This window comes from Leuresthes tenuis, unplaced genomic scaffold (assembly GCF_036924035.1).
Source record: "Leuresthes tenuis unplaced genomic scaffold, fLeuTen1.0.hap1 SCAF_10, whole genome shotgun sequence".
In the NCBI taxonomy this organism is placed as follows: domain Eukaryota; kingdom Metazoa; phylum Chordata; class Actinopteri; order Atheriniformes; family Atherinopsidae; genus Leuresthes; species Leuresthes tenuis.
The window spans coordinates 12,426,989-12,450,405 of record NW_027325364.1 but is presented as its reverse complement, the minus strand read 5'-3'; the positions used below and the strand labels follow the sequence as shown (position 1 = coordinate 12,450,405).

Sequence of the window (23,417 nt, the reverse complement as noted above, 5' to 3'; positions counted from 1 at the left end):
TATCTGATGATTTTGTGAGACCTGTTGAGTAACCCCCCCAACTGATTTTAATTGTAGTTTTGTAAAGCGAAGACAACCGAAGTTGGACCAGCTCATCAATTTATAGTTTATTGTCTTTATTGTTTTTACAGTTTAAGGAAAAAAGTCACATGAACAGTTTCCCTTCCTTACTGCACTGTTATATTAAGAAATATACCCATATGTTTTTTTTGTTTTTTTTTAACTGTCAAATAGAGAAACTAAAGTAATTTATGGTAGATTAAGTCTTTTCACTCTGATCATAACAAAGATCATAAGTACAGATGTTGGCACGATGAGGATATTCATGTTATAATGATGGGACAAAACAGAATAAAAGACCGGCTTTATTTGTAAGAAATCAACCATTTTATTGCACTTGTCTTAACAGTACCGTTCATGAGTAACAAACACTTTTTCAGATTACGATAATAAATCTACATTTTTGTATGAATACAAATGCTTTAATGACATGTCACACATACTGGATTGTTTCAGTCACTTTTTTTTTAAACATCACAATCTGGTGGGAATTTTCAGTCTGTCTCTTAAACATACATATACAAAAGAAAGGGGTTTCTGGTCCACGATTAGAGTAGTTTTAACTCACTTTAAAATTCAAGACGAGTGATGCACTGTTCCACTGTGTGGTTTTGTTTTAAGAAGTTTCCATATTTCTCCTCAGCGATACACACGCTACACTTTAATGTACAATGCGGTCTGCTTCTTTGAAAATCACAAGTTCAAACAAAATATCCTACAGACCCCCGCAGCTCTTCTCACATGCCTGTGTGGTTGAGCATTGGTAAGTTGAAACTAATCCTTCTGATTGTGATGTTCTAACTGTTGAAACGCTTGTGAGATGTGCACAGTTTTCACAAGGAACGAAAAGTTACACAGGGTTACAAATAGCCGGTATAGTAGTAAGTAGTGTGAATGCTGAGTCATTTTTGACAAAAGTTGATGTCACTTCGCATTTCAAATTCTCAATATCAGAAGAGGCAACATTTACTGGTATTTAGGAAGATAATATACAAAAGTTCATGGGTGCAACCCTTAGTTGGACAACAGAGTAATACAATAATATTGTTAAAATCGGGCAGAAGCGCAACTGGTGATCATATCAAGAAAACATACAAATGCCATCATCGTCTTCATGTCCAAGTGCATCTGCACTACATTATGTCAGACTTGTCTTTACAATGGCCAATTAGTGATTGTATCCATTTCTTTTACAAGCTCTCCCCTCCGTTAAACCTGAAGAAATGGAGTGAAGAAAGGGAATTGGATTGCTTCTTATGTAGGGAACTTACAAAAATTGCATTAAGGCAAGTTAGAATACTGTAAAGATGTAATAACAGAAAAAGAACACACTGACCAAAACAAACATAACGAAATGGTGATGTTTAAGTTAAAAGTGTTCCATTATTTGAGAAGAACATAACATAAAAAGACTATGAGATTGTGTCTAAAAGCATTTAAAAAGTTAAAAAGAAACGGCTAATCTGATCATTTAGGTATTCAGAAGCTATAGTAATAATAATAATAATACAAATAATAAACTATCATTGAGCAAACGTCTGATCCAGATGTTAAGAATGAAAAAAAAAAAAACTTCTCTGCTAAATAGAGACTGAAACATAAATGATCCTACTGCTACAGACACTTTAACCCATTCTGAATCCCACAGAATTGTTCTTACGTTCTACAAGCAATGAGAACCAATTTTCTATCTCTAAATAGAGCAGACCTCTACAACCTCACATAGGTGAAGATTTGTCACATAAACGCACACATCTGAATTGTGTTGAAAGTATTAGTGAAGTGAGAAGAGTTTATCTGTAAAGTGTCTCAATCTTTACCTGCTGGCCAGCAGTGAGCTGCAGAGGAACCCAACTGCCTTTCTTATCGCTAACCTGTACTCCACTGGGTCCTAAGCCGTTTTCACACACACACACACACACTGGAGGACAATGTGCTGACGGTTTGGTTCCAACTTTTTCCACAATTGCTGCTCACCCAAGCACAGCACAGCAGGAGGCTTTCCGCTGGTGACACGCTCTCCAGGCTGGAAATATGAGGGAGGAGGTGCAGGGGAAAGGCTGTCCAGAGGGCGCAGGAGGCAGCATGTGATGCAGAAACTATGAGGTGGAAATCATTGGGTTTTCTTTACAACAGGCTGAGAATAGCAGATGAGGCTACTTATTGTGTTCATATGAGTAGTGCATACATGTCAGCAGAAAGACAAACTCTCACCAGCACACACACTCAGAGTGGAAGCAAATACTCTGGAATATTTGCCGACACGTTCGCACATTATCTCACTCGCTGACATTCTGGAGATTTTTCTCGAGGGCTTGGTAGAAAATCTCCACAAGAAGTCAGGGTGAACGCTGCGGACATTTGTGACCTCCTATGCCACCGCTCTGGAACATCTCTAGAACATTTCCGGACCCTTGTGGTTGTGTAAAAACGGCTGTAGAGACACTTCCCAGGAATGTGTGTTTCTCTTTTCAGTGTCTGAACCTGTAGGAGATGGGCAGGAGAAGGTTGTTCTTCTTTAAGGCCTGCACTCTGTTGAGAGTCTCCTCATCCAGGGCAATGTAGCAGCGTCGGGCGTAGTCCAGAAGCTTTTCCTTGGATGAGTCGAACTCTCCCACCTCAGCCACTTTCTCTGGGGCCACTAGAAGCAGCTCAGCGATGGGTGTGGTAGAAGCCACCGTGTTTCGGTCAACGCCGTGAATTTGGAAGGCCTTGGACATGTTTTTGAGACGCTGGTATGTGAGCAGAATTTTCTTGTAGCGAAACAGCACTCCAGCAGCGTCTTTTACTGAAGAAGAGAAATGCACAGGAGAGTTAGCTGCAGCACTCTCATAAGCCATAAACATTAAAACTTTGAGTGTTGTTTCAGGATCTTTTTTCCCTCCTTCACCTCTCTGTCGCTCTCTTGGAGCTCGGAGGACTCGCCGTCTCTTTAACTGGTGCCTGTTGTTGGTAATTGTGTCTGACATTACATCTTCCCCTGACATCATTTCCTCCTCCTCCATGAAGCCATTGTGCTGCAAGTACTCATCAGATTCTCCCAGAAGTGACATGGCATCTGATAAGATAAATATCTACTTAATAAAACCCAGCAGGTTAAAGACACATGCAAAAACACTGATGAATTAAACTAATTAGGGTGATGCAAAGCTTTACACCATCTGATCTGTATTACCTGGAGCACCGCGTCCCCTAATTTCATTAATGGATGATCTTGCAGCACTGCCCGTGTTGCCACTGCCGCTGCTAGCTGTGGTACTGGAAGCACCGTGGCCATGGCCTTGCAAAAGGGACTGGGATTGTGTTGAGTTAAACAAAGCATTCATGGAAGCGAGCTGAGTGGTTAAAGGACTGGAGACCCGGTTTTTGGATGAAACCAAGGTGGGAGGACCAGACCTTCGCTGTACAAACTGTCGTGGAGGGAACTGCTGTGAGTCTGTCTTCTGTTGTTCTGTGAGGAGGAAAAACCTTAAAAACTGAGAATCTGCTAATTCAGATGCAACACACATATAGAATACAGTAAATTATCACCATGCTGCACAGATGTAACAAGCCATTTCGTTTTTTTTTTCTTCTTTTTAAACAAAGCAATTGCACTTCAGTCTTTGTGTTTACCAGCAGGATGATCTTCCTCTCTTCTTGCTCTCCAGTTGAATCGTCTCGATTCATACCCTTGTGAGAAACAAACAGCGAAATATAAGAATATGTTTCCCATCTCAAAATACCTTCTTTGCCAAAGTTTTTAATTGAACCATTCGTCAAACAGTTGGACAGCTTATCGGCTGGCACCCGTCCCCTGTCCTCACCATTGCTGTACTGGCTCTGACTCTGCTCCTGTCCCTGGCTCTTTGTGGAAAAGATAAAGCGATCCAGCTGGCATCGGAGGAAGTCCCTCTCCTCCTCCAAGTCCTCGATTCTTTTCTGCAGCCAAGAGTTTTTCTCCATAGAGATCTGGAGCTGGGTCCGCAGGTTGGTGATCACCATGTATGAGTTGTTGACTGAAGATGGGCCGGTGGTTGAGGGCGGTTCTGCGGAGAACAAGCGGGACAGATTGGGAGGTCACATGTGCTGTACATAAGCAGAACGATCGAACTGTGCGTCATTGATCTGACATTCACCATCAAAATTCTGATCACTCTGGTTGAAAAATCCTTGCTGCTCAAAGTTGCTTTCCTCATAGGGGATGGTAATTTCGTAGGAATCCTCATTTTTTGGAGCTGAGAAAACAGACGTAGTATTGAGTAACTGCGTTTGACTCAAAGGCTGGACAATCATTTTTACTGGGAGCAATCAAAACCTTACTCTGCAGGTGGAGAGAGCCTGCGTGGCTCTTGGATGTGGAAGCTGCGTCACTCCTGTTTCCGTCCTCCATCTATTACCAAAGACAAACATTTCTTTAATTTCAGACAAATATCATCAAGCCATGCATACGACCTGACACAGTGTAGAGGCTTTGTTACAAATATTTGTAATGCACCCATTATTTTATTTTTAACAAAGATGCTGTTCACGGGAGAGCCTTCACTGCGCGTGTGTACCTACTTCAAGCACACAGAGCCCGAAAAAGCAGATTATATGACTCCCAGACATGACAAAATAAATCAAAATATTCAAAATAGTTGTGCTTCTCAAGTATAAGTTTGTAGCGGCCTAACTGCACTCACAAGGAGGAGAAATTAGCTGAGCCCAACGTTAGCTTTGTGTTAATGTTAGCAAAAATGTAGCCAGAATATATAATTACAACCCCCTTCTTTCTATGCACTTAGTTGTTTAATTCCGTCATATTGACATTAATATACTATCCACACTGTAAATATATTCCTCAGAAATGGGTACGTACCACTTCACGTTTGTAATAACTTAATCGTGTACGTGTAATAAGACGTTATTACTCAGTCATATCTCCATTTCACGAGTTCGCCTGCTAGCTAACAAGCTAACAATAACAATTACAGCTGTTTTATTTTTTTCAACGCTATCTGACGTCATTTCCGGCTGTAATAAGATAAGTGTCCGTTCAACCCTCTCTGGTTACACTGACTGACAAAATAGTCATTTAAGGCCTTTATTTCATCGCATAGCAGCTTTTGATTTAAACGGACTTTGTCAGTATTTATAAAGTTGATACACGTATAAAAGATAAGATATTTGTACACACATTTTGTGCGGAGAACTTTTATATATTGGGAGATTGTTTATATTCAGCTAAACCTTGCAGATATTCAAATTCAATATATATATGTGTAATTATATATATTCAAATGACTAAATGTATAACCGAAGAACGTTTTCTTCTGTTTTGCGCTGACAAATTTAATTGTTTATGATTATATCTTTCATTAAACTGATTTCATGAATATATATGCGGGATGTGTGCTGCAAGAACTGTATGTAAACTTATTCCTTTCAATGAACTTATTAAAGTTTTCTGGGTTTTTTTAAAGAAAAATTCTGTCACTGGCGCTGCTGGGGGCAAAACTGTAGGACAGGTTAAACAGGTGTGGAGGTGTCAGGTTTCATGAGGTGTCCTCTTCTACAGTCGACCCGGAAAGGCTGAAAATCGCACGATTTCCACCCTAACTACTACTCAATTTAGAACATTTATCAACTTCACGAAAGGGTAAGTGTTTGATATAAATGAAAAGGTAGTCGTTAACGGTAAACTACTTGATTGCGTTTTTACTTTTGCCGGTAAGGGGAATCTCATGGAGCACAGCACAGGTGTGGCACCTGTTTTTGTTTGCATGCAAGGCCAGAGAGAAACATGTTAGAAATATCCAGCAGAGGTAGTGTAAATACAGTATATTCAAATTTAAGTTGTCATCATTTTAAAAATTCTTTCCTTCTTTTACATATTTTAACGTAGCCAGCAGTGACTCTAATCTTCATTTTTATGGTGAATAAGTTCAATACGCGTCGTTTCATATATTGTTTCAATGAAATATAATTATCTGTTGTTTCTTTAATGGAGTCAGTAGATATTAGAGATTAACATGGACAGTTATAAAACAAGTGGCTCCTGCGCACCAACATTTGTTAGGACCCTCATTTGTCCTCTAAATGACTACCCAGTCAGAGTTAAAACAACCACAAACCATGCAGATACAATTTGTGCTCCTTAACTCTCCAACTGTGTATCCTGCAGATGTTTTGTGTCATTTCATATCACTTTGTGGACATATTGCACCTGGTTTCTGCCTCAGTTTGCTCAATCTTTGCCGAGTTGAGGTTATTTTGTTGCCCTGATGAGTTTGACTACATAGTCCTACTGTGCCTCTTGAGATCATTTAGTCTCTCCATGGTTATTTTGTGAAACATATTGATAATTTTGTGTTTCCTTATGGTTGTCATATCACTCTCATTGGTCGTTTTGTGTCACTACATCAGTGCATGATTTAATAAGTAATTTTTGCAATCATTAAGAGCTATTCAAAATCTCAATGGATATCTCACAATTTTGTAATTTCACATCTCTTTGTTGAGTTTCTCAACTTGTTTTGTGTCTCTGGCTGTTGCTGTTGGGCAGGTCGAGTTACATGTTGTACACACAAACCACATTTCCACACAACAAGCTCCCCTTTCTCTTTCAGCCATGGCACCCAAGTATGACGGCTTGTCCCACTGTAAGCTGGCGCTGGTGTTTGCGGTGCTGATGGACCTGTTGGGTGTGATATCCCTCCTGCTCGGCGTCTTTGCTCCACTGGAAATCCAAGGTCGAGACTTTGGGGATTTGCTGGTGTACTCAGGAGCTCTTTTGGTATTATTTTCCTTGGCGGGCTGGGTCATGTGGTACAGTGGCAACATTGAGGGCCTGACCTCCAAAAAAGAGCTTGGTGGGGCTATGGTTGGAGCTGTGGACCGACTGGCCCGTTCTCTGAGCCGCAGGATACGAATCCCCAGGACTCGTAGCAGCCCTTCGTAGAAAGTGGAGCCACAAGATACCAAAGACTTAATGACTTTGTTTTGATTTCTGTTGCATGAAAGGCTATCATTAATCAGGTGGCAGGCCAGAGTGCCCAAAGAAGAGAAGTGTCATTCAGATAGTCTCTCCTTGATTCAAAACAGTTTTTGTTCACACGCCCCTCATTCACAGGGGGAAAAAAATGACCAATCTTTGCTTTTATAAGAAACAATCTAGGAGAGCATGTATCCTCTGCTTTGGTTGTTTTATATTGAAGAGTTTTAAAGATAATTGGAGAATTAAAAATGCTAAAAAGAAAATGTTTTCAGATGATTTCCTCAAGATACAAAGAATCTCGTGTATCAGATTATCTTACTACCACTCGGATGGAAAGGTACAATATTAACAACAGAATGCATTTTAATAACAATTCCATCTGCACAAGTTTTATTAAGAACCCATAATCAGCATCTTCAAAAAGAAGCTTCTGCACACAAATACTGTATAGGACACTCTCTTATTTTACAAACTCACTGAAGTCAAATTTAAACATGAAACGCACTCAAGCATTTCATAATAAAAAAAAAAAACAGACAGAACAGACATCAAACAACTAAATGAGAAAATAAATATTTTTTTAAAGAAAGCTGGTTTTCATTTAAGAGATGGTATGTTGGACACATTTATAATGTGCAGATTACTCCACAGACAATGAGAAGTAAGAGAATTTGAATTGATACTCATGCCAAAAGATTCCAGAAATACACACCCCAAAAGAAGTTGTCACCAGACTCAATGCAGCATCTTGGGATAATAATGTGTCCGATTGTCGTTATGCATAACAAAGAAGTAAACCCGTTTCCAGTTCACAGTTAACAACAAAGTATGTGTACATCAGTGTAGAGAGCAGACACGTTAAGTTCAACTTCACCATCGAAGATGTGACGGATTTCTGCGTGTTGCTGAACAGGCAATAAAGAAATCTCTTAGAGCTGTAAGTCATGAAAAGTGAGTTAACCATTAGTGCAGAAGTCCATCAGGCAGTTAAATCACTGACCAAACCTACAGCGTTGATATAAAAGTTAGATGAAGGCACACAGGGAGGCATCATCATCCATCACGATTATCCAGTCAAAAGACAGATGTAAAAAGAAATGAGGTAATCCAGAACAAAATATCAAAGGTCATGTACTTTTAGACGATGTTTTAATTGCTGTCACATTGAGATACTGGTTTAGTCCATTCCCCGAAGGCATCATTTCCCATCTGCAGTTGTAAATGTCTGCTTTATGTCATCCTACAAGTAAAGAGTCAGGAGCTGAACGATATCAGAGTGCAGGGCTGGGCACAGAGGGTGGGGGATTCTGCCAGATGATCATGTGACTGCGTTCTGAGCGCTGCGGTGTGGCCGTCTGGGACACCTCAGTCGAATCTTCACTTGCATCATCTCCTGCAAAAGTGGCCAAACTAGTTAGGTGTTTTAGAAAGCCAGCTCTGATTACACAAATGATCAACATGTCGTACGGAACTGATCCGACATGCGAGAAAGATTTAAACAATTAAACCCACCGATTCGGAAATTGATGTAGCCCTCTCCTCCACTGAGGATGAGCTGAGCGGTGGTGACATGGCTGCTGCCAGGAGAGGTGATCAAACAACCTGTGAGGCAAAGATGGCAATAAAGTCACCAAAACACAAATAAAAGAGGCAAGAACAACCTGAAAGATCTCCACAAATTGTCACAAAAGTGAAAATGCCTAATGAGTGAAAGAAAAATTCTTACCAGGTGCAGCAGTGATGAATCTGACTGCCTGTCTGTGTCCATGGTAGGACAGCTGGGCCGATGCAGTCAAGCTGTACGGGATGGACGCGTCTTCTGAGGCTGGAGGTAGTTGTCATAATTAATACTAGACGGAGCACATTTCCGACAATATAAGATTTAGTGAATAAAACATACTTATAGACAAGGGGATGGAGAAAATGGCACCGCCTCCTGTGCCCACCCACAGACGAGCAGAGATGACAGTTAGAGAAGAGATCTGGAGAGGTGAGAGCGTCAGGTAGGGCTGGCCTACAGAGAGATAAAACTTGTTTGAGAGTGGCCGGTCACAAAGGCAATATTGTACTCTGAGACTGACTTGCATGAAAAGAAAAAAAGGAAAGAAGGAGTTCGAGCACCTAATGATTTTGTGACCAAAGAAGAAAAATCGACTTCCTGCAGCGGCCGTCCAGTGGTCCAATCAAACAGCCTGAGGATTGGGTCAAGTCGGCAGGACGTCCAGACGCCGCTTCCGCCAGCACACAGGAAGCGAACCTGCTGCTCACTGCGCTCCGACACTGAAAATATTTGCTGTGCAGCGACATAAGAAATGATGACGGCAAGTTTAAAGGCAGTTAGCTCACAATCATTTCTAGCAGAGATATCTTCCGCTTCTTACCTCCACCTTCTTGCTGTCGGTGTCGACAACATGAACTTTGTTCCAGTAGCCCACCCACAGACGGCCACCTTTTGCAAGGCAACAGCGAATGGGCTGCAAAGGGTTTGATCCAAGAGGCATCACAGAGTGCGACTGCAGATTCCAACCATCTGTAGATCCCAGCAGTCATTAGTCCATCATTCATTTCACGAAGCATCAGGGATGTAAAACATGCAAACTAAGAATTTGGTTAACTGTGACTGTTGCAGGAAACTGAAAGTCATTACCTGCAGTGTGTGAGAAAAACGCCAGCGTTCCATCAGCTAAACCAGCAATAACCTGACTGTTGGAATACCTGTGAGATTGAATCCACACAAAGTAGATCCTTTCAACATTAAGATAAGTACTTAAAGGGGAACTCCAGTATTTTTAAATCTAGACCTTATTTCTGGCATGAAATACGTTTATCTACTCACCGAGGACAGTTTGGCTAAAGTCGGCGTCCATCGGAAGCCATTGAGATATCTCACGATCCATATAACGGAGTGAACGGGGCAAAAACGATGCAGCCTCTAAATAAGGCATTATCTGTCTTTATTTCAACAAAACTTTAAGAAGAATGAATGAATGAACATGTACTATTGCTCTGTTAGCTCATAGGTGCTGTTATGTGGCTACTTACGGCTATAGGGGAGCTAACGGAGGGATTTCTACACAGGCACTCTACTGGGACCACGTCATCCACACCTGCCCCCCTGGAGCACACTTTATTTACTCCGTGCTCTGTGACAGTCAGCTAACTTCACACTTCACTACTGTTAGTTTTGTGCAACACGGCAGGATATTTATCAAATTTTGACAACGTGAACGACGACTTTGAGTAAGATGGACGTTCTTACCGGAGCGAATGAGCTGTGCTAAAGCCATGCGTGTCGATGAAGTCATCCCTGTAGAGTGCCTGTCATAAGTATTGGTGAAATAAAGATAAACGTATTTCATGCCAGAAATAAGGTCTAGGTTTGAAAATCCCAGAGTTCCCCTTTAACTCTTTTAAACATTAATGCATTGGACACACTGCAGACAGAACTCACGTGAGTGAATGAATGCCCTCTGAGAGACATGCTGACTGCAAACAGCATCTCCTGTCAGTAGAGGCTCGATGTAAAAGAACACTGTGAAAGGAAGACAATAAGAGAGAAGTCTATGAGGGACTGCTGGCCAACAAAATACCTTTGATATTATTCTGTGAAATCAGCTGCTTATTCAGCTGACACTACCTTCCTTCCTGAGTTCCAATCCACACAGTCCCTGCAGATTTACCTAACGGTAAAAGACCAGAGAGATTGTGTCAGAGGAAATGCTGAATAATCGGGTGTTGATTTCCAAGTGTTTCTAATAAGAGTGAGCAGCAATACAACTGTGTAACACATCAGACAAGTTGTCTTCAGGCGGCTGCGGAAGCCCCTTGAACCAGCACTGACCTATGGGAGGCACAGCACAGATGCAGAGGGCAGGGGCTGTGGGAGGGAGGCTGAACTGATCCAGTACTGTGTTGGACCGTGCTGGATCAATCACTGTAATATCACTGCAGGAGGCAGGGCCAGAAACTACCCACACAGAACACTGGCAGAAAAGGGCGGATATGGAGTTTGGAAAGATGAGTGGCATGAAACAACTTGTGCCTAGGTGATGTTAGCCATGGCGAGATGGTCATAATTAGAGTCAGACCGAAGCTGCACTTAACAAGGATAATGACAGACTTACTGTGGGCTCTCCTGAGATCTCGGGTGAGACTGCAACAGCACAGTTCAGCTGAGGAAAAAAAAATACAATAGTTATAATCTTTATTCTCAGGAATGACTCAGACGAAACTTGCAGTGACAATATTTACCTTCGCAGTGGAGTCTCTTTGATCCAACAGTCTTAGCTGGACTAGGACAGGCACATCTTTAGGCTCAGGTACCGGTTCCTGGGACTCATGCAATGACATTTAATAACATGAATATGCTTGTCTACTGACCTGAAATATTAACAGTGTAATGAATAGGAGGCAGTTCTTATACTAATGCATACAAGCACAACACAGTTTTATACCACAGCAATGGGAAGCTTCCTTTCTTTCTTCCTTTTTCTCATTCAAATCTAACCACTTTCGTGTGCTCGTCTACCTGCGGGCCTGTCATTGGCGTGCTCCAACCATGTATCTGTCGCTTTCCCAGAGTCCCCCAAATGTAGGAGCGTATTTCTCTGTAGAGTTCCCTCCTCCTGACACGCGGTGAAACGACAGCAGGAGAAGCAGATCTGGAGAGGATGCCGCTGGTGTTTATCAGCTTGACGCCGAATACATAATTGCTTGATTTTTAAAGATAAATTGAACACAGTACATCTGAAGTAAATGCAATCCTTGCAGCAAACAAAAAGTGGAAAACGATGGAAAGGAACAGTAAAAAGGAAGGCAATCGCAGACTGTGCTAAACACTGGTTACTGTACAGTGCCAGTGTTTTGTAACCTCTACTTTGGAAAACATCACCGCTCTGGAATGTGAGATCATTTTAAGGTCCCATTCATTTCTGAGATAAAGCCGACTTTGCACAGCATGTTTACATTTTACATTTCAACATCTGTTCGCTGTAGTGGTTGAATTTACTTCCTTTCAGTTAAAGAAAAATGTCAAGCACTTACTCAGCCTGGGCTCGAATGGTAGATGGTAGTTGTGGAGATCCCAGAGGAGAGCGGTTGAGTGATGGTGAAGTTGCTATGAACAATGCAGAAGTGGAAGCTGGTACTAGTGGTTCCTTGGTCATCCCAAACAAGCGGTTGAATCTTATTTAAAATAAAAATAAAAAAAAGATTTGAAATATAGTCCTTTAACTGTCTGAACCCAACACATTATCAAACATCACTGCTTTACATATTTCAGTTCAGTACTTAGTTTAGACCCTGAAAGATAAACTATTTCTACCATCTAAAGAAAAAAAAAAAAAACTCAAATGTCCACAAGTTTTTATTCTAATGAGTCTAAAAAGCAGAATTACTAAAGAATGATGCATCAAAAGACAGCAAAGAAAATCTTACTGTTTCAGTATTTCCTTTTCTTCATTACAGGCTTCATTTAGGACAGTCTAACTGTTACTACAATACGTCTTTGTCATATGGCAGCTTTATTGCCTGCTTTATCCATGAGCACACAGAGTACAAGTGTGGGAACCAGGCCTACTCGCTGTTTTTGGGAATAAGGCTGCGAGTGACAACAGGGCGGACGTGTCGTATAATACCAGATGTTTTTTTGTTTTTTTTAAATAAGTCAGTAAAATGAGAGAAGATTAACTTACCGTCTCCAAATGCTCGACCTTCTTTCCTCTGTGTACTTCTCCTCCTTTGTCGCCCTATAAAAACAGTCAAAGCGATCCAGTGGGCAAAAATCTTAAATGCAATTGTTCTACCATCTATTTGAATAAAACTGGACTATCTCAGGGCAATCACATGGAATAAAAGCATGATAAATAAATGAACTGAAATACTGTTATTCAGAGGTAAAGTTACCGGAGTGTCTGGCTATGTCTCATGGCCTCCTGCAGCTCAAACAGACGCTGCTTATACTGGTTCTTCTCCATGACCACACGGGCCATTTCAGAACGCGAGAACTGACGAGTGGACATGGGCAGACAGGCCTGAATGGGAAATGTGATTTCATTATATTTATAACCGGGTAGGATTCATCCGTCTTATCTAGCTTTTCAAATCTTTAAAATGTACGATGGCTTACATCGGGACCCTCAGGCTGGCATGCCTCCAGCTCTCTCCGCAGTCTGTGAACAACAGTGAGCACATTTTACTACAAAGAAACAGCTGTGATGACTCGACATTTTTGAAGAGCGAGCAGTTGTTGTTTTTACACACGTCCAACATTTAAAAGGATTTTCCCACACCTCTTAATTTCCTCCTCCTTCTCCTTCATCCGCCCCTCCAATCTTGAAACCGTTTCCTGCAGAGTGGCAACTTCCAGGATGAGAGCCGAGCGGTCGTCAGTCAGCTCGACCACCCGAGATATCAAAGCCTTACGGGCGGCTTCTCCTAACTCGCTGAGGAAAAGACATGCGAAGACAGATAAATTATTATTTTTTTCTTTTTAAAGGAATTGTTACCGTAATTATAACTTTTCTATAAATCCTTTATTTGTTTCTGCTGAAGGAAGAAAGCCCCTTGTGTGGAAACACCCTCCATACACTCAAGAGATTAGGGCAGGACTCACTGGATGACTTTCAGTTCCTCAAACTGAGCGAGAATCTCCTCAAACTGGTCTGCGCTACCTAAACAGACAAAAGTATTGAAATTTGAATAAACAAATGCAACAATAACACTGAAGCCAGTGTGTTCAACTGAGATGAATTTAATCTGTGCTTTTGCGAACCAGAAGAAAATCCACTGAATAAGAAAGTGCAAAAAAGGGAAGTAAGGCTTTGGGAAACCTACAGACAGAAACCGCTTTCTCTCATGTACTCACAGTTCATGTAAGCAGGGTATAAATACTTTCACACTATTGCTATATTAATTTCAGACACCAATCTTCTGCCCCCACCAATGTTTGTCCTATCCTGTGTATTAAAGAAATACTTTGACACAATGCAGGTTCTGTGTTTGCAGTATTTGTTTCTGCTCTCAAATGAACACACGACTGTCTGATAAAACTCAAACTTTTACACAAACCGTGTGTAAGATTAACTTTAAAAGAAAAGAAAAGGAAATAGAACTGGGTTTACCTCTAATACTGGCCCCTTGGTCTACACTGTCCACGTAATCTCGACTCAGCTCTGACAGTTCAGAGAATACGGAGTCAGTGTTGCGGAGTTCCCACTCCATACTGTCATCTTCGTCCACCTCCACCTCCTCCTGGTCATTTTTCCGCACCTCTCCTCCCTTCTCTTCCACTTTGAGCTCATCACTTTCCCTCATCTTCTCCTCCAAGCTGGTCTCCGACTCATCTTTCAGTGGCTCTTCGATGTTAGGCCTAACTGGGGTGCTGAGGATGATCATAAACAACGCTAAGTGAACATCAGTTTAGTTCATTATTACATCATTCACAAGCTTTCCACCCAAATCTCCAAAGTGACACATATCACTTTGAAGTTTAAGGTCGTTACCTCGCCTTAACACCGTCGTGAAACTGTGTCAGCTCAGGGGTCGAGCTTATGATGTCAGTGAGAATCTGATCTCCAGAAGGCTTTGCAATAAAGGCAATCGGTTTTTCATTCTTGGCTATTAGATCTTCCAAATATGGGGGACCAGAGTTTGAATGTGGTCTTTTAATAATCTGAGGAAAAACAAGGAGTACGGCTTTAACAGCTTCATTCAAAATCCTGGATGGAAATTTTGAGAAATGCAGTGTTGGGTAAAAATCTACTCACCTTTTCATTAACACTGGATTCTGACAACACTTGGCGAGATGGAAAATCAGCAACCTTGGGGCGCACATGATTCCTAGGAAAAACACAGCGTGGTCATTTTAAAGCCAAGTCCTCCCGATAAAGTTCTTGAAAGACAGTAACTAAATCATAACCTATGGCTTCTTTTTGAATCTTTTTTAAATGTGAAATTAGCAAACACTTTCAACAAACGTCTCTAAATGTTTGCTAGTGCATTTCTAGTGCTAGTGTCTTTCAATTTCACTTAGTGAAAACTAAACTACCAAAGGCAAACAAAGATACTGCTGTCAGAAACAGTAACAACATGGGTTTGATACTGACAGAAGAGTTCTTGAAATTGTTTTTAACTGCAGTGGCTTGCTACACAATTCACAATAAAGCTGCTATTATGGGTCACTTGTAGCCTTCCTGTATGGGACCCTGCATTCAGAATAAAGAACATTTAAGAGAGCCGAGAACCACCTTAAAGGAGAGTCCCTTTCAGAATCCTTCCTCTTTTCCAGAAGTTCCCGATATGTGAGAGTCAACTAAAGGAGGAACATCAATGACACATAAGAAACACGAAACAAAACTGTGTGACATGTTGATAAATAAGGGCCTGTACTGAGCTAAAGTAGCACCTTCAGCTCCAAACTCAAGCTTACATACGGGAAAAGTGAGCTGTCACTGTTTTCTTTGGGGGCAAAGTGGTTGCTTAATCTTAAGTTAACATCAGGAACTTGTTGCACAAGCTAATTCAAGCTAGTTGTTAGATAAGAGATATAGCCATATAATATGCGGAAAATCACATCCTTAAGCACCCTTAATATGTAGTCTAACGTGCATTGAAAAGATGCCTTTAGCAGCAAGTTTCTGGCTGAATTCTGGTTAAATATTTCATAATTCTTCTAAACAGACTTTATTTGCTGGTTCCAACTTGCTGAACAGACTTTTAGGCACTATCCTAAAGGTAAGGTCAGGATTTTGCAAAAAAACTTTCCCACAGTTTATGTTAGCCTCATTTATCCACTCTACGACCAGCTTTAATGTGTTTTGGGGCTCACTGGCTTGTTGAAGACTTCTAAGCCCGATTCCTACCCTTGACCCTTCGTTTTGCTCCACCTTTCTTTAGGGATCAAGGAATAGTGGCAATTTTAGAATTAGGATTAGGATTAGAATTAAGATTAGACCTAAACTATTCCTTTTCCTTCAATAGTCTAACCACTTTGGGCAATTTATCATTTCCTCTAGAGGCAAACGGCTCCAAAACATAATTCATCACCATCATGTTTGACAGCAACAGTGCTCTTGGGTTCAATGCCTTATCTTACAAAAATACCTCTGGTCAATGTGACCAAATAGCTAAAGCTATGCCATCCAGCAGAAGGACTTTTCTTGTACCATCTAAATCAATTTTGTCTTATCTGCGGGTAACAGTTTGGGTCTTCTTCCAGACCATGGCAAACTGGATTGGATGTGGCTTGCAATTAACTGTGCAACTGAACAAATTACCTTGAAGTAGTTTAGAAATGGCTGTAGGAGACATTCCTGATTCGTGTAGATCTGAAATCCTCTTTCAGATCTGTAATGCCCTACTTAAACCTTCCAGCTGCACACTGTGTTAGTCAATCCAGATTTATTTGCTGTCAAACTAAGAAGCTGAAGTCCGTGGTCAGGCATAATCAGAGGATAACAATTCAGTACTTTCAGCTCCACAGGCGGGTTTCAGAAAAGCCAAAAGAGATCAAAACTTGAGCAGCAAATTCTTCTGTATTCTAGCGTAGATAAAGACCAGTTCAGATCAGTCATTGGAAGTCCAACATTGCCACTACATTCATGTCCTTGATGAGCATATGTAAACTTGTAAGATTTGAAATGTGAGTGTTTAGGCCACACAGCAGCTGCCGACCTTGTTGTTCGCGTGTTTCAGTGTACTCAGCTCTCTACTCAGACTCGTCTTGTGCTCCTCCAAGGCCACCACTGCAAGAAAAGAGAGAACACATGTAGAATTAGCAGATTGAATCCATCTCCAGCACAAAAAAAGAAATTAGACACAATGTAGACAGATATCTGATTAAATGCCCATGAAAACTGTAACGAAAGTAGTTGTTCTTTTAGCATTTTTTCATATTTGTAAGAAAATATATATATATTCTTATAAACTGAAATTATGGGACTCATTTGCCACTTGCCAGAGTTAATACTGAAATACTCACACTGATCGGCTTGTTCTCTTGCTTTCTTCTCCAGATCTCGCTCTCGCCGTTCTCGCTCCTTTTCCCTCCCCTTCATGGCTCTCCTCTCCTGTTCAATTTGGTCATCCAATTCCAGATATCTCTAAGAGAGAATAAAGATTCAGCAGTCACGGGAACAATCCAAAACCAGTTGCTTTTACACTCTTTTTCTAAAACCTTTCACATAAATCCTAGTATACCACGCCACATCATCTCCCACCTCTTGACTCTCTTTCCTCAGTGCTTTCTCTGCTTGGTATCTCTCCAGCAGCTCCTCTCGCTCAGTTTTCTCCCTCTCCACTTCCTCCTCCCGCTCTCTGAGCTGGGCCTTGCAGGTAGCCAGCCCCTCCAGGACCCACACAAATATGGGCACCAGAGACTCCACCACGCTTTCACCATGAGTCTCAATAACAGTCTGTGGTAGAACAAAGCAGCAGAGAGAGAATCCAGGTGTGTGACAATGGATAAATAATATTTTCATTCACAGAAAAGTGGCATATTGTTTGCCTGGGAGCAGTAATATCACAGAAAATGCCTTACCTGTAGTTCTGAATACAGCTTCCCTGCCTCTTCACTCACAATGTTGGGGTCCAGGTCCACCTCCCCCGTCCCACACAGCACTCTTTCACTGTACTCCATCAGTAATTATTTTGGTTCCTTATATCATATATAATGATGTAGCAAACACCAAAAGCAAATACTTGCAATCCTGCGAGCCAATTTCTTCTTAGTATACTTCCTCAACACCTAATATAACTAGTTTAGCTCGCTATCTAACATTTCTGCCAACACCAGCACCACCCATCCAAAACAGCATCATGTTTCTTTTGTCGCAGACAAGCGCAGCATCCTCTAAGGCTGCACTTAGCGAGCTGTGTCTGTGGTCTTGAGTTTATATGACATCTAGAGGTGTTCTAGAGCCCATCCTGAAAAAGTCAAAAAAGCACAACTTAATGATCACCCCCTCTCTGTACTGCATCTAGGAAACATGACCACAGATACAAACAAAAAAAATCTGCTCAGGAGGGTTGAAACCTTCATGAAAATGGATGGCTAAACATTAAGAAGGCATAAAATGAAAGATCATCAACCTGTTAGTGTTTTGGCTTACAAAAGAACGCAAACGCAGGATTTAGACTGTACTTAGACACACATGTATGCACAGCAGGATTTAATTTAAAGCCATTTTTTTTAAGTCAGAAACAAGGTTGTTATTTTAATCAGTATTTAGGAAGGTTGGGTACAACCAGATGAAAACAATGGCTAACAATGGACCATTCAACGAGGAGAAAATGACTTTATATATATTTTGCTAATCAAGCAACCACTGGAGTTACTTTTAGCTTCCCTCCTGCTTTAGTTTTACAATATCTTTGGGTGTAATAAAGTGAATAAACCGACTTTATTCCAGTGAAACTTAAACTACCAGGTAGTTTTAAACTATTGTTCGGTCAATTAATCTGTCTGTGATGAGTCTGGTTATGAAAAATGTTAATCGAAGTCATATTAGCTGTCTTCCTTATCGACAAAACATAAAACATTCTGAATACAGTCAAAAAAAGATAGGAAACCAGAAAATGATAACATGTGGACGGGACATGACATGTCTTCACCTGTAAATGATAATTCTAGTATTGTAACTCAAGAAAAGAAATGGGGAAATAAAGATAGGAAGTTAAATGATAAGACACATGTAATTCACTGCCAAGTCACTCTTTGCATTTGAATTAATGCAACTGTGTTTAAAGCAACTTTCGTATTCACCTATAGAAGCGAATACGTGTTTCGTTTATTAGAAAATCACCAGTAATGATAAGGCACGGACAGACGAACTACAGAGTCCTTTCAGATGTGTTATAAATATCGCCACATGTAGAACTTAAGAATTCAAGAAGATTCAATTTAAACACAAACATGACAGCCCATGTCAGCCTTCAGGTTATATATGTCGATGATTTGGATTATCAGTCTACTTGGTGAGCAAAAATAAGACACAACGAGGAGCAGCGAAAATGTCACACATGAACTGGCATGTAGTATGAATAAATAACGTGACTGACAGTGGACACCTTGAGACACCGTTGGCAGCAACCTAACAAAGTTGTAACTTGGCCAAAAAACAAGCTGTGTCGTCGCGCTATTCGGCTGCCGGTTAACAGACTCACCTTCACGGCTAACTCCTTGGTAACTTTCATTTTACTGCCAAATAATACTAAAATCCAGGCGTCTTTTCTTCGGGGACGATATCAATTATCAAGAAACCAGTTCAAAGAAGGGGTTGTTGTTTAATTTTGACGTGTACAGACCGTCTCCGGTATGTCCAATCAGAGCGAAGGGATTGCTGCCTTCAACCAATAAACAACGAGAAGAGGCGGGATATTGGTAGTTGTGTTTTCAAAAGGAGAAAAAAAGGTTTCCTGAAACTTGAACGATGACACGTGACTAAGGAGGTTACAGTGGGTTGTCAGGTGATCCGAGTAAAGCTTTTCCAAGTCTGATACCTGTTGAAATTCCTCACACGCCTAAGAACTCGCCTTATATTGCATGCTAAGTGATTAAAGGAGTATCTTAAAGCTGACTTTGTATGTGCATTGAACGGTGCATGTGAAGTTATTTAGGTGTACAGTGAAATGAAAAGCAAAGGCTAAAGTAAATACTGAGTCGAGTTCTTTGAAGAATATGTACAGACGCCTATTTTTGTATTACACTATAATGTGATCGGAAAAATCTGTATAAAACATATCAATTCAAAGGAAAGCCTGGGAAACATCTTATAAGTGTAAATCAGGGCAAGAAATATAATGGGATGAAGTTTGTGTTTCTATCCAGCAGGTGGAGTTACCAACACACGTTTGTCCTATCTTTATTCTACCTCTTCACCGTACCCCTCACGTTTCAATTATAGCTCCTGCTTTTCTTGCCCTATCTCATATATATTTTTTCTGAACATGATATAGCACAGCATAAGAGAACGTTTATCACTTTCTAATGATCGGCACATCTGTAAAAAATATTGTAATTCCTTCAGAACTCTTTCAAATCCCGAATGACATGAGGTATTGTGTTATTTCGAAAAAGACTTCGATAATTGTAAATCAAACTCATAGTAAGATTATAGTTACATACATTAATATATCTGTTGCAAAGAAAATGCTTTGCTCTTGTCCTCTTTTTCTCTTTTTTTCTCGTTTACCAAACAATGGAATGTTACCATGGAAACCGATTTCACTTTAGAAATTTCATGAGCTCAGGGTGACAAACTTTGCTGTTTTAAAGTCAGCATTTTTCATGTAACCCCCCCCTTTTTTTTCTTTTTTGTTCAAATAGAGTAATGTTTAAGCAGATTTGAAATCATTATTCTGAGAATTGGAGTGTCTCAGATAAAAGATGCTGTTTAATCTGCCATTTTGTCTGAATTGTAAACAAGAAAATCCCAATAAACACAGTCTCTTTGTCCTCATTGTAGCATAAGATAGAGTACAACTATATATATATATATATGTATGTATGTATATATATTTCTATTGTAATTAGCTAAACATGAACAAAAGCAACTTTTTCTTAGTATGTTTTTTGTGTGCCATTTGAGTGAACAACCTTCAGGCAAACCTTTTACTCTGTAAGAAGGCCTTCTGTTAATAAATTTCCTTTTGAAGCACTTCTTTTTTTCAAACACATAAACACAAACATGCACAGATTATACAAGTCCATTTATTGCATATCAATGTCTGTATTTCAAAACTCAAATTTACAACTATGAGAAAGACAGAATGTTAAAATTCTCAGTAAAACAATTGTGGAAGCATTGCTTTGTTTCTTAATGGTTCCAAAAGCACAGTAAAAGCACATAAGTGTTACCTGTACACTTTACTTAGTGTTATACATAAAAAGGACTCATAAGGCAACATGAGGTTGTGAAGTCACATTAAGTTCAAACTTATTTGAGCTTCTTTAAAAATACGTTACAATACAACAAATACACCACACCAGATATCATGAGCTCCTCATATTTTGTGTGTAAAATCTTGGTGATCAAAGTAATTATAGCTAAAGTGTAGCGGAGTAAGAATGTACAACATCTTTCTTGAAAATGTAAAGTAGCACATTTTGAAAAAATTGGAACGTTCTTGAAATATCGCCTAGCAGCAGGACTTGTAAATTTATTTTGTGAAGAATGGAATATGTTATGTTTCCCTAAAAAAAGAACGAAAGAAAAACAGGAACTGCTATTCTGCATAGTTCAGTTTGAAAGATAAAGGAAGAAACAGGAGGTCTGGAGTGCCGCTGATATGGTGTGAAAATTTTTCAAAACGATTAGAGGTCAAGAGGAATGAGATGCTTTGTCTGCTTGCGTTACGTGCAGAACAACTTATATATCATTTTGTGCAGATCGTTCATCTGAAATTCTGCCATTAAAGCTCTTTTATACTGTGACTTTCTTAGTCACCCTCCCACTCTCTACAAGAACTTGTTTTCCATCCCTTCTCTCCTCTCGTGTAATCTCTCTCTTCTTCTTTGTCAGGAGGTAAAACACCACCACCCCAGCCATCGCCACCAAACTGAGAGCCAGAATGACAAATCCAAGTCCCAGCAAGTGAGAGGTTCCCACTCTGGAATGGGTCAGTTGGTCCCACAGCCCCACGGCCACGCAGCTGATGCCGATGAGAGTTCCCCAAAAGCCAAAAGCCAGCATGCAGGATCCACAGGACAGTTCAACACCCCCAGTCACCATAGTGACACCCGCCACCGACACGACGCCACTCGACAGGGTCATCGTCTCAGGTTTACAGTTGAAGGAGACAGCAGAGTTGACATCTGTTAAAGCTGAAGGATCAAGGGCTTCCATCTTGGCTGTCATGGTTGGCTTGTATCACTTGCTCAGTAGCTAAGAGTGAGCTTACATGGACTCCTTCTTCCGTTTCAGTCCTAAAACATGACAAATAGTCCTATTTTAAAAAATATATATATTTGCATCCACCTTTTCTATTGTTATTTATACTCACCTGACCCCAAAACTGGTACAAATCACCTAAAGTCTCATTATCTGACAGGGAGTGTGTTTATTGACATTGATTATAAACCCTATGTAAAGTTTATGTAGCGTATTAGATATATGAGGAAAAAAGTTAAATAATCAAAGGTCAAATATTTGTTTGGATGACATTTCTATCATAAATAAATTCCTTTCTGTGACTAACATCTCATGAAACATCAGCCAGACACCTTTAGTACTGTTTAAAGCTTTGGGATCGCCACTACATTTTGATAGTAAGTTGTTGTAAGTACTTAGTGTAAACAACATTTAGCTACATATCTAAAATTTGTTATAAGGAGTGGAATATCAATTCAAAAATAGTCCAAAACACAAACTATTTGAATAGATTATAATAGAAATGCAGATAAAAGCAGCAGACTTCAATCTCTTAACATTTTGAGTTCATAATATGGTTTGGCTGCATGTCTTCATATTAAATAAGGCTTGCTACAACTGATTGTGAAAGAGACATTTGCCCTAAAAAACCACATAGATTAGTTGATTACTGCAAAATTAAGGAGCTACAGTAACATCTTACATTTCAGAGAAACAAATAAGCCCTATCGCTCTACTCACCTTTATTTCAATCAGGAGCTTAAGTCTCAGCTGTGATTGTCACATGAAAATTTCCTTGAATTCATAATCAAAACCATTTGGGGTATAAACTTTCTTTTGCAAATGAAAACCTGAAGTTGCTCCTTCTCTCTCGTCACTGGATGCAGAAATGGGAGCAGACGCCCAAGTCCTCACATATTTCGCCTATTTGAGGTCTCACAAATGGTGGACGCAGTCATCAAGATTGTTGCCATAGTTTGTTTGTTCCGCTCTTTCCTAGTGTTTATAGGGAAGCTCTCATCTGTCATTACACATCATTATGACCCATTAACAGATATTTATCTGGAAACAACTCCCTTCCTCCTTTCCTTTTGCTTTCAGCCTTAAAATCGGAGTTGTGTCCCACCAAGGCATTGTTTTGGTTGAGAACATACTTTTTCCCTTTTTTGTGTGTGTTTTCCTGTTCACTTTTCACATGCCCCTGTCTCACTTGTAGGTGCAAACTATAATGTTAAGTTGCTCAATGTCTTGACTACTTTGAAATAAGATCAGTATTGCTGTTTACAGACACACACAAGTAAAACATGTATAAACTTGATGTGGCAGAATTATAATCTATATGAAATTTCTAACAGTTCACAGTCGATACTGTAGCACAGGTGAAGCTTGAGACAGTCCATTAATAAGGCATAATCCTGCCCAGCAAATAGGGTTGTGGCCATTGGCCTAATTAGGTGTTCTTAGATTGACGTCTCCTCCTGTTGACCTTTAACTTCCAGAGTTTATTATTATTTGCCAGCAACTGAAGCCCA

At 40.2% G+C, this 23,417-nt stretch overlaps 2 protein-coding genes across 4 annotated transcripts; both read right to left on the bottom strand.

Moving 5' to 3' along the window:
- Positions 1 to 2,192: 2,192 nt before the first annotated feature.
- Positions 2,193 to 5,009, bottom strand: ccdc106a (coiled-coil domain containing 106a). The gene is made up of 8 exons (XM_072394091.1): positions 4,901 to 5,009; positions 4,363 to 4,432; positions 4,179 to 4,277; positions 3,867 to 4,088; positions 3,676 to 3,732; positions 3,236 to 3,511; positions 2,951 to 3,118; positions 2,193 to 2,848 (listed from the first exon to the last, which is right to left on the bottom strand). The coding sequence occupies exons 2-8, from the start codon at positions 4,430 to 4,432 to the stop codon at positions 2,532 to 2,534; spliced, it is 1,209 nt and encodes a 402-aa protein (XP_072250192.1). The 5' UTR covers positions 4,901 to 5,009; the 3' UTR covers positions 2,193 to 2,531.
- A 2,750-nt stretch (positions 5,010 to 7,759) lies between these two features.
- LOC140316310 (C-Jun-amino-terminal kinase-interacting protein 3) lies at positions 7,760 to 22,842 on the bottom strand. Of its 3 annotated transcripts, none has more exons than XM_072394089.1 (28): positions 22,627 to 22,842; positions 17,556 to 17,941; positions 17,236 to 17,430; positions 16,998 to 17,118; positions 16,691 to 16,761; positions 15,265 to 15,329; positions 14,785 to 14,857; positions 14,521 to 14,690; positions 14,140 to 14,399; positions 13,632 to 13,689; positions 13,309 to 13,461; positions 13,146 to 13,188; positions 12,923 to 13,050; positions 12,712 to 12,765; positions 12,062 to 12,202; positions 11,547 to 11,679; positions 11,270 to 11,353; positions 11,143 to 11,190; positions 10,860 to 11,001; positions 10,656 to 10,698; positions 10,470 to 10,550; positions 9,666 to 9,733; positions 9,400 to 9,548; positions 9,140 to 9,311; positions 8,919 to 9,032; positions 8,745 to 8,843; positions 8,531 to 8,620; positions 7,760 to 8,411 (listed from the first exon to the last, which is right to left on the bottom strand). In XM_072394089.1, exons 2-28 carry the CDS (start codon positions 17,652 to 17,654, stop codon positions 8,290 to 8,292), a joined length of 2,976 nt encoding a protein of 991 aa, XP_072250190.1. In that variant the 5' UTR covers positions 17,655 to 17,941; positions 22,627 to 22,842; the 3' UTR covers positions 7,760 to 8,289. The 3 variants fall into 3 exon arrangements, with proteins under 3 accessions (XP_072250190.1, XP_072250189.1, XP_072250191.1); XM_072394088.1 differs by lacking the exon at positions 22,627 to 22,842 and adding an exon at positions 19,181 to 19,371; XM_072394090.1 differs by lacking the exon at positions 22,627 to 22,842 and adding an exon at positions 19,181 to 19,370 and having other exon boundaries at positions 11,270 to 11,347.
- Positions 22,843 to 23,417: the final 575 nt, after the last annotated feature.

Excerpts from the sequence above, each read along its gene's own strand:
- ccdc106a (XM_072394091.1), bottom strand. The coding sequence starts at position 4,432 with ATGGAGGACGGAAACAGGAGTGACGCAGCTTCCACATCCAAGAGCCAC. Across the intron at positions 4,278-4,362 it reads AGGCTCTCTCCACCTGCAGA|CTCCAAAAAATGAGGATTCC; the intron begins GTAAGGTTTTGA and ends CTGTTTTCTCAG. Across the intron at positions 2,849-2,950 it reads TCCAAGAGAGCGACAGAGAG|TAAAAGACGCTGCTGGAGTG; the intron begins GTGAAGGAGGGA and ends TCTCTTCTTCAG.
- LOC140316310 (XM_072394089.1), bottom strand. The coding sequence starts at position 17,654 with ATGGAGTACAGTGAAAGAGTGCTGTGTGGGACGGGGGAGGTGGACCTG. Across the intron at positions 15,330-16,690 it reads TGAAACACGCGAACAACAAG|TTGACTCTCACATATCGGGA; the intron begins GTCGGCAGCTGC and ends TTCCTCCTTTAG. Across the intron at positions 9,033-9,139 it reads TTTGGTCACAAAATCATTAG|GCCAGCCCTACCTGACGCTC; the intron begins GTGCTCGAACTC and ends ATCTCTCTGTAG.